At 43.8% G+C, this 11,508-nt stretch overlaps 1 protein-coding gene across 2 annotated transcripts in view; it reads left to right on the top strand.

The window, feature by feature from the left end:
- Nucleotides 1-1,234: 1,234 nt before the first annotated feature.
- Nucleotides 1,235-11,508, top strand: part of KCNAB3 (potassium voltage-gated channel subfamily A regulatory beta subunit 3) — an 87,698-nt gene continuing 77,424 nt past the window's right edge. For both annotated transcript variants that reach the window (XM_040415199.1, XM_040415198.1), the window contains exon 1: nt 1,235-1,503. In XM_040415199.1, the coding sequence (XP_040271133.1) occupies nt 1,283-1,503 (221 nt within the window). In that variant the 5' untranslated portion in view covers nt 1,235-1,282. The remainder of the gene's footprint in view (nt 1,504-11,508) is intronic.

Below are 11,508 nucleotides of genomic sequence, written 5' to 3'. Positions count from 1 at the left end.
TATCATCTCCATACCTGGTGTCTTATGATCTGAAGAGCATCAGAGCCTGAACACTCTTCCTTACTTGATTATTGCTGGTTATAACTATCAATACTCGTCTCACATTGTGTCTTACCACCACCTTGGCCTGGCACTTGGTGAGCATCATTCTTTATATCAATACTCGCCTTACCCTGGATCTTACCACCACCATGGCATGGTACCTGGACAGCATCATGGTCTTATCACCCTCCTTTACTTGGTTCTTGCAGGTCCTAACTATCAATACTTGCCTTACCCTCGATCTTACCACTGCATTGGCCTGGTACATGCAGAGCATCATGGTCTTATCACCCTCCCTTACTAGGTTCTTGCAGAGTATTACTGTCTATACACCCACACACACCTGGTAGGTCACCACCTGCAGACTACTAGTCTCTCTTCTTTGTTTTCCCCCTACCGTGCAGGTCCTATCATATCCTCAGCACTGCATGGTTTGTCCTAGTCTTCTCCTGGCATACACCTGCCCTGCACTTCTCTTCTGTCATAGCTCTGCAGACATCTAGATGCTGCGGCCGACTACAGACAGAGGTTGCTCAGCATCACCCCCACCACCAAGACCACCACCCTTTCTTCTCTTTTCCATGCGGGCCGAGTTAGTGTGTGCCTCATTAGCACTATGTGGGATTGTGTACATAAAGTCTATGCATGCAGAGTGCGAGTAGATTCAGTAGGAGGAGGAGGAGCTCCTATTAGCTGCATCAGTGCAGAGAGGGATGTGAGAGAAACCGAGAGAGGAGCAGGGAGGGATGTGGAGTGCCCCCTGGATAACTGCAGAGCTGTCCCACCACTGCACGCAGAGCATCAGCTCTGCACTTCCTTCATCTCCTCAAGTCCTCTGTAGTCATCAGCCACCCCCTGGGATCCATACCACTCTACTCTCTGCCCAAACCCACGAAGCATCCTGACCCCCTCCATATCTCCTCCTGGACCACTCACTTTTTTGTCTTCCCCTTGTCCCATCCCCCTCATCCCTCCTCCCTTGTCTCTCTCCATCCCCCTCTCCATACCTCTCCTGTATCCAAACAGATATTTCCCATTCAGCATCCACCTCTGTGTGGTCCTTCCTCGTCCTCCTCCTGGTCTTCTGACACTTCTCCTTCATTGTCCCTTCTCCATTCTTTTCTGCAGCTCCCGATCCCCCCTACCCCTTTCCTGGACATTTTTGGACCCCTTGACATCCGCAAAGCCCCCCATTACGTCAAATTGGCTCCCATCGTGCTTGTTCCCTCTCGCTCTCAATATGCAAGTTTCTTTTGCTTGCACAGAGCAGACATTAAGAAGTAGGACCAGTGAGGACCGTCTCTGCCCCACTCGCCCTTCTGGCGGGCCAAATGGGGGAAATGGGGGGCAGACGAAACAACGCACCCCCCCGCCGGAGACAAAAAACACTAATAAGCTTCTCCCCCTTCTCTCAAACATCCTGCGTGAGTCTACTGGTAAATCTACTGGCATGAAATACAGGTAAGAGCAACCCAACATCTATAAGGACGATCAGAGACCATAAGTCTATCTACCTATCTATCTCATATCTATCTATCTATCTATCTATCTATCTATCTATCTATCTATCTATCTATCTAATATCTTTCTATCTCATATTTATCTATCTATCTATCTATCTATCTATCTATCTATCTATCTCATATATATCTCATATCTATCTATCTATCTATCTATCTATCTATCTATCTATCTAATATCTATCATCTATCTATCTCATATCTATCTATCTATAGCTGCCAACTGTCCCGAGCTTGCCAGGACTGTCCCTGATTGTTTCTAATATCTATCTATCTCATATCTATCTATCTATCTATCTATCTATCTATCTATCTAATGTCTATATATCTCATATCTATTTATCTATCTTATCTACCTAATGTCTGTCTATCTATCTATCTATCTATCTCATATCTATCTATCTATCTATCTATCTATCTATCTATCTATCTATCTATCTATCTCATATCTATCTATCTATCTATCTCATATCTATCTATCTATCTATCTATCTCATATCTATCTATCTATCTATCTATCTCATATCTATTTATCTATCTATCTATCTAATATCTATTTATCTGTCAGTCAGTCTGTGTATCTCATATCTGTCTATATATCTACTCTATCTATCTATTTATCTCTTCATACGTCCATCTGTATATCCATCCACCTCTAGGAGCTTTTATGACCTTCCATTCTAAATCCATAGACATTGAGTTGTCCCCCTGTTGCTCTTCTGGGAAGGCTTTCTACAGGATTTTAGAAGGTATCCGTAGTCATTTCTGCCCATTCAACCAGGAGAGCATTTGTGAGGTCAGATACTAATGTTGGAGGACAGGACATGGTTCAGAATCTCCGTTCTAGTTTATCTTAAAGTTGTTGCATGAGGTTGAGGTCAGGGCTATGAGCGGCCGGTCAGGTTCTTTCTCACCAGACTCCCCCAACCATGCCTTCATGGACTTGGGTGCACTGGGGCACAGTCATGCTGGAGCAGAAAAGGTCCTTCCCCAAACTGTTCCCACAAAGTTGTAAGCATGCAATTGTCCACAGTTTCTTGGTCTACTGAACCATTAAGATTTCCCTTCACTGGCACTAAGGGGCCGATGCCGACCCCTGAAAACCATCCTCATAGCACCCTCAGGCACAATGAAGTCAGGCAGGCATTCACCAAACCCCAGCTCGTCCATCAGACTGCCAGAAAGAGAAGCGTGATTGGTCACTCCACAGAAAATGTGTCCCCTCTTCCAGAGATAAGTGTAGGCTGCTTTACACCACTCCATCCATCGCCTGGCATTATGCTTGGTGATGGAAGGCTTGTATGCAGCTGCTCAACCATAGAAACTAATGCCAGGAAGCTCCCGGCACAGCACAGTTTTTGTGCTGATGTTAATGGCAGAGGAGGTCTGGACTCTGCAGTTATGGAGTCAGCAAAGTGACTTTTATGTGCTATGCTATGAGTGTGTGTGCCCCTTGCCCGTATTGCGGACCGCAAACATTGACTTAATGGCTCTGCAATACACAAGATACGAAGCGGTGAGGAGCAGAGGAACCAATCGGAAGCTCATGGAAGCAGTACGAAGCACTTCTGTGGAATTTCAGTCCATGCCTCCGCACCGCAAAAAAGTAGAACACGTGTGCATGAGCCCTAACCCTGAGATATACAGTGGCGGAAATAATTATTTGACCCCTCACTGATTTTGTAAGTTTGTCCAATGACAAAGAAATGAAAAGTCTCAGAACAGTATCATTTCAATGGTAGGTTTATTGTAACAGTGGCAGATAGCACATCAAAAGGAAAATCGAAAAAATAACTTTAAATAAAAGATAGCAACTGATTTGCATTTCATTGAGTGAAATAAGTATTTGAACCCTCTAACAAAAAAAGACTTAATACTTGGTGGAAAAACCCTTGTTTGCAAGCACAGAGGTCAAACGTTTCTTGTAATTGATGACCAAGTTTGCGCACATTTTAGGAGGAATGTTGGTCCACTCCTCTTTGCAGATCATCTCTAAATCCCTAACGTTTCGATGCTGTCTCTGTGCAACTCTGAGCTTGAGCTCCCTCCATAGGTTTTCGATTGGATTAAGGTCCGGAGACTGACTAGGCCACTCCATGACCTTAATGTGCTTCTTCTTGAGCCACTCCTTTGTTGCCTTTGCTGTATGTTTTGGGTCATTGTCGTGCTGGAACACCCATCCACGACCCATTTTCAGTTTCCTGGCAGAGGGAAGGAGGTTGTCGCTCAGGATTTCACGATACATGGCTCCGTCCATTTTCCCGTTTATGCGAATAAGTTGTCCTGTGCCCTTAGCAGAAAAACACCCCCAAAGCAAAATGTTTCCACCCCCATGCTTGACGGTGGGGACGGTGTTTTGGGGGTCATAGGCAGCATTTTTCTTCCTCCAAACACAGCGAGTTGAGTTAATGCCAAAGAGCTCTATTTTGGTCTCATCAGACCACAGCACCTTCTCCCAGTCACTCTCTGAATCATTCAGGTGTTCATTGGCAAACTTCAGACGGGCCTGCACATCTGCCTTCCTGAGCAGGGGGACCTTGCGAGCCCTGCAGGATTTTAATCCATTGCGGTGTAATGTGTTTCCAATGGTTTTCTTGGTGACTATGGTCCCTGCTAATTTGAGGTCATTAACTAACTCCTCCCGTGTAGTTCTAGGATGCTTTTTCACCTTTCTCAGAACCATTGACACCCCACGAGGTGAGATCTTGCGTGGAGCCCCAGAGCGAGGTCGATTGATGGTCATTTTGTGCTCCTTCCATTTTCGAACAATCGCACCAACAGTTGTCACCTTCTCTCCCAGCTTCTTGCTAATGGTTTTGTAGCCCATTCCAGCCTTGTGCAGGTCTACAATTTTGTCTCTGACATCCTTGGACAGCTCTTTGGTCTTTCCCATGTTGGAGAGTTTGGAGTCTGCTTGATTGATTGATTCTGTGGACAGGTGTCTTTTATACAGGTGACTAGTTAAGACAGGTGTCCTTAATGAGGGTGACTAATTGAGTAGAAGTGTCTAACCACTCTGTGGGAGCCAGAACTCTTAATGGTTGGTAGGGGTTCAAATACTTATTTCACTCAATGAAATGCAAATCAGTTGCTATCTTTTATTTAAAGTTATTTTTTCGATTTTCCTTTTGATGTGCTATCTGCCACTGTTACAATAAACCTACCATTGAAATGATACTGTTCTGAGACTTTTCATTTCTTTGTCATTGGACAAACTTACAAAATCAGTGAGGGGTCAAATAATTATTTCCGCCACTGTACATAAGCTTTTTCTGAGATATACTTAAGCTCTTCCAGAGATATACCTGATCCTTTCCAGAAATATACCTGATCATTTCCAGAGATATACGTCAGCTTTTTCTGAGATATACATGACCTTTTCCTCAGATATACTCAAGCTCTTCCAGATATATACCTGCGCATTTACTGGGATATACCTGAGCACTTACTGAGATATATCTGAGCTTTTCCATAGATATACCTGAGCTTTTCCAGAGATAGACCTGAGCATTTCCAGAGATATACTCAATCTTTTCCAGAGATATACAGTGGCAAATTTTGACTTAAAGTTACTTTTATTCAACCAGCAAGTAATTTTTTGAAGGGAAATGACATAGGTGTCTCCCAAAAGATAATAGGACAATGTACAAGAGGCATTATTGTGGGGAAAAAAACATTTCTCAGCTTTTATTTACATTTAAGCAAAAAGTGTCCAGTCCAAAATTATTCATACCCTTCTCAATAATCAATAGAAAAGCCTTTATTGGCTATTACAGCAATCAAACGCTTCCTATAATTGCAGACCAGCTTTTTGCAGGTCTCCACAGGTATTTTTGCCCATTCATCTTTAGCAATGAGCTCCAAATCTTTCAGGTTGGAGGGTCTTCTTGCCGTCACCCAGATCTTTAGCTCCCTCCACAGATTCTCAATTGGATTCAAGTCTGGACTCTGGCTGGGCCACTCCAAGGCGTTAATGTTGTCTGCTAACCATTTCTTCACCACTTTTGCTGTGTGTTTTGGGTCATTGTCATGCTGAAATGTCCACTGGTGCCCAAGGCCAAGTTTCTCTGCAGACGGCCTGATGTTGTCGTTGAGAATCCTCATGTATTGCTTTTTATTCATGGTGCCGTTTACTGTGATTAGGTTCCCTGGTCCATTGGCTGAAAAGCACCCCCAAAGCATGAGGTTCCCACCACCATGTTTGACAGTGGGGATGGTGTTCTTTGGGTTGAAGGCTTCTCCTTATTTACGCCAAAGGAAGGAAACATCATTGTGACCAAACAATTCAATTTTTGTTTCATCTGACCATAACACAGAAGACCAGAAGTCTTCTTCTTTGTCCAGATGAGCTTTTGCAAAGGCCAAGCGAGCTTTTGTGTGCCTTATCTGGAGAAGAGGCGTCCTCCTTGGTCTGCATTGTGCAGTGTCCGTTGGATTGTCTGCCTTGAGACATTGCCACCAGCAGAGCCCAGATTCACCAGGATGGCCTTGGTGGTGAATCTTGGATTCATTTTCACCTCTCTAACTATCCTCCTGGCCAGCACAGGTGTCACTTTTGGCTTTTGACCACATCCTCTGAGATTTTCCACAGTGCGGAACATCTTGTATTTTTTGCTCAAATGTAAATAAAAGCTGAGAAATGTTTTTTTCCACAATAATGCATCTTGTACATCGTCTTATTATCTTTTGGGAGACACCTATGTAATTTCCCGTCAAAAAATTACTTGCTGGTTGAATAAAAGTAACTTTAAGTCAAAATTTGCCGGGGGTATGAATAATTATGGGCAGCACTGTACCTGAGCATTTACTGAGATATACCTGAACTTTTCCAGAGATATACCTGTTCTTTTCCTAACATATACCTGAGCTTTTCTTGAGATATACCTGAGCTTTTCCTGAGGTACACTTGAGTTAGACTTGAGATAGCTGTCCCAGAGACACATTAGTTAGTTCTGAGACACAAACCAGATTTACTTTTGATATATGCCTGAATTATTCCTGAAATACAACTCAGCTACTTGTGAGCTACACCTGGACTAGTCCTGGGATACACATCATCCTGAGCTACTCCTCAGACACACCTGAACTATTCCTGAGATGTTCCTGAACTATTCCTGGGATACACATGAGCTGTTACTTAGATACATCTGTTTCCTGATGGTATACATCTGAGCAACTGCTGAGCTAAACTACAACGAGAGCAACTACAGATACACAGCTGAAATACAGGAGAGCAACTGCAAATACAGTGCTGAGATACAGGAGAGCAACTGCAGATAAACTGCTAAGATACAGGAGAGAAACTGCAGATACACTGCTGAGATACAGGAGAGCAACTGCAGATACACTGCTAAGATACAGGAGAGAAACTGCAGATACACTGCTGAGATACAGGAGAGCAACTGCAGATACACTGCTGAGATACAGGAGAGCAACTGCAGATACACTGCTGAGATACAGGAGAGCAACTACAGATACACAGCTGAAATACAGGAGAGCAACTGCAGATACACTGCTGAGATACAAGAGAGCAACTGCAGATATACTGCTGAGATACAGGAAAGCAACTGCAGATACACTGCTGAGATACAAGAGAGCAACTGCAGATATACTGCTGAGATACAGGAAAGCAACTGCAGATACACTGCTGAGATACAAGAGAGCAACTGCAGATACACTGCTGAGATACAGGAAAGCAACTGCAGATACACTGCTGATATACAATGCTGAGATACAGGAGAGCAAGAGCAGATACACTGCTGAAATACAGGAGAGCAACTGCAGATACACTGCTGAGATACAGGAAAGCAACTGCAGATACACTGCTGAGATACAAGAGAGCAACTGCAGATATACTGCTGAGATACAGGAAAGCAACTGCAGATACACTGCTGAGATACAAGAGAGCAACTGCAGATATACTGCTGAGATACAGGAAAGCAACTGCAGATACACTGCTGATATACAATGCTGAGATACAGGAGAGCAAGAGCAGATACACTGCTGAAATACAGGAGAGCAACTGCAGATACACTGCTGAGATACACCAAACAACTGCAGATACACTGCTGAGATACAGGAAAGCAACTGCAGATACACTGCTGAGATACAAGAGAGCAACTGCAGATATACTGCTGAGATACAGGAAAGCAACTGCAGATACACTGCTGAGATACAAGAGAGCAACTGCAGATACACTGCTGAGATACAAGAGAGCAACTGCTGAGATACACCAAACAACTGCAGATGCACTGCTGAGATACACCAAACAACTGCAGATACACTGCTGATATACAAGAGAGCAACTGCATATACACTGCTGAGATACAAGAGAGCAATGGCAGATACACTGCTGAGATACAAGAGAGCAACTGAAGATTCACTGCTGAGATATAAGAGAGCAACTGCAGATACACTGCTGAGATACAATGCTGATATACAGGAGAGCAAGAGCAGATACACTGCTGAAATACAGGAGAGCAACTGTAGATACACTGCTGAGATACACCAAACAACTGCAGATACACTGCTGAGATACAAGAGAGCAACTGCAGATACACTGCTGAGATACAAGAGAGCAACTGCAGATACACTGCTGATATACAAGAGAGCAACTGCATATACACTGCTGAGATATAAGAGAGCAACTGCAGATACACTGCTGAGATACAAGAGAGCAACTGCAGATACACTGCTGAGATTCAAGAGATACATTGCTGAGATACAACAGAGCAAGAGCAGATACACTGCTAAGATACAGGAGAGCAACTGCAGATACACTGCTGAGATACAAGAGAGCAACTGCAGATACACTGCTGAGATACACCAAACTGCAGATACACTGCTGAGATACACTAAACAACTGCAGATACACTGCTGAGATACACTAAACAACTGCAGATACACTGCTGAGATACAGCAAACAACTGCAGATACACTGCTGAGATACAAGAGAGCAACTGCAGATACACTGCTGAGATACAAGAGAGCAACTGCAGATACACTGCTGATATACAAGAGAGCAACTGCAGATACACTGCTGAGATTCAAGAGATACATTGCTGAGATACAACAGAGCAAGAGCAGATACACTGCTAAGATACAGGAGAGCAACTGCAGATACACTGCTGAAATACAGGAGAGCAACTGCAGATACACTGCTGAGATACACCAAACAACTGCAGATACACTGCTGAGATACAAGAGAGCAACTGCAGATACACTGCTGATATACAAGAGAGCAACTGCATATACACTGCTGAGATATAAGAGAGCAACTGCAGATACACTGCTGAGATACAAGAGAGCAACTGCAGATACACTGCTGAGATTCAAGAGATACATTGCTGAGATACAACAGAGCAAGAGCAGATACACTGCTAAGATACAGGAGAGCAACTGCAGATACACTGCTGAGATACAAGAGAGCAACTGCAGATACACTGCTGAGATACACCAAACTGCAGATACACTGCTGAGATACACTAAACAACTGCAGATACACTGCTGAGATACACTAAACAACTGCAGATACACTGCTGAGATACAGCAAACAACTGCAGATACACTGCTGAGATACAAGAGAGCAACTGCAGATACACTGCTGAGATACAGCAAACAACTGCAGATACACTGCTGAGATACAAGAGAGCAACTGCAGATACACTGCTGAGATACAAGAGAGCAACTGCAGATACACTGCTGATATACAAGAGAGCAACTGCGTATACACTGCTGAGATATAAGAGAGCAACTGCAGATACACTGCTGAGATACAATGCTGATATACAGGAGAGCAAGAGCAGATACACTGCTGAAATACAGGAGAGCAACTGCAGATACACTGCTGAGATACACGAAGCAACTGCAGATACACTGCTGAGATACAAGAGAGTAACTGCAGATACACTGCTGAGATACAAGAGAGCAACTGCATATACACTGCTGAGATATAAGAGAGCAACTGCAGATACACTGCTGAGATACAAGAGAGCAACTGCAGATACACTGCTGAGATTCAAGAGATACATTGCTGAGATACAACAGAGCAAGAGCAGATACACTGCTAAGATACAGGAGAGCAACTGCAGATACACTGCTGAGATACAAGAGAGCAACTGCAGATACACTGCTGAGATACACCAAACTGCAGATACACTGCTGAGATACACTAAACAACTGCAGATACACTGCTGAGATACACTAAACAACTGCAGATACACTGCTGAGATACAGCAAACAACTGCAGATACACTGCTGAGATACAAGAGAGCAACTGCAGATACACTGCTGAGATACAAGAGAGCAACTGCAGATACACTGCTGAGATACAAGAGAGCAACTGCAGATACACTGCTGATATACAAGAGAGCAACTGCGTATACACTGCTGAGATATAAGAGAGCAACTGCAGATACACTGCTGAGATACAATGCTGATATACAGGAGAGCAAGAGCAGATACACTGCTGAAATACAGGAGAGCAACTGCAGATACACTGCTGAGATACACCAAACAACTGCAGAAACACTGCTGAGATACAAGAGAGCAACTGCAGATACACTGCTGAGATACAGGAAAGCAACTGCAGATACACTGCTGAAGTACAAGAGAGCAACTGCAGATACACTGCTGAGATACAAGAGAGCAACTGCAGATACACTGCTGAGATACAAGAGAGCAACTGCAGATACACTGCTGAGATACAAGAGAGCAACTGCAGATACACTGCTGAGATACAGGAGAGCAACTACAGATACACAGCTGAAATACAGGAGAGCAACTGCAGATACACTGCTGAGATACAAGAGAGCAACTGCAGATATACTGCTGAGATACAGGAAAGCAACTGCAGATACACTGCTGAGATACAAGAGAGCAACTGCAGATATACTGCTGAGATACAGGAAAGCAACTGCAGATACACTGCTGAGATACAAGAGAGCAACTGCAGATACACTGCTGAGATACAGGAAAGCAACTGCAGATACACTGCTGATATACAATGCTGAGATACAGGAGAGCAAGAGCAGATACACTGCTGAAATACAGGAGAGCAACTGCAGATACACTGCTGAGATACAGGAAAGCAACTGCAGATACACTGCTGAGATACAAGAGAGCAACTGCAGATATACTGCTGAGATACAGGAAAGCAACTGCAGATACACTGCTGAGATACAAGAGAGCAACTGCAGATATACTGCTGAGATACAGGAAAGCAACTGCAGATACACTGCTGATATACAATGCTGAGATACAGGAGAGCAAGAGCAGATACACTGCTGAAATACAGGAGAGCAACTGCAGATACACTGCTGAGATACACCAAACAACTGCAGATACACTGCTGAGATACAGGAAAGCAACTGCAGATACACTGCTGAGATACAAGAGAGCAACTGCAGATATACTGCTGAGATACAGGAAAGCAACTGCAGATACACTGCTGAGATACAAGAGAGCAACTGCAGATACACTGCTGAGATACAAGAGAGCAACTGCTGAGATACACCAAACAACTGCAGATGCACTGCTGAGATACACCAAACAACTGCAGATACACTGCTGATATACAAGAGAGCAACTGCATATACACTGCTGAGATACAAGAGAGCAATGGCAGATACACTGCTGAGATACAAGAGAGCAACTGAAGATTCACTGCTGAGATATAAGAGAGCAACTGCAGATACACTGCTGAGATACAATGCTGATATACAGGAGAGCAAGAGCAGATACACTGCTGAAATACAGGAGAGCAACTGTAGATACACTGCTGAGATACACCAAACAACTGCAGATACACTGCTGAGATACAAGAGAGCAACTGCAGATACACTGCTGAGATACAAGAGAGCAACTGCAGATACACTGCTGATATACAAGAGAGCAACTGCATATACACTGCTGAGATATAAGAGAGCAACTGCAGATACACTGCTGA

The sequence above is a fragment of the Bufo bufo genome, chromosome 1, assembly GCF_905171765.1.
Source record: "Bufo bufo chromosome 1, aBufBuf1.1, whole genome shotgun sequence".
NCBI classification, from domain to species: Eukaryota; Metazoa; Chordata; class Amphibia; order Anura; family Bufonidae; genus Bufo; species Bufo bufo.
This window is presented reverse-complemented; position numbering and strand designations above follow the sequence as displayed.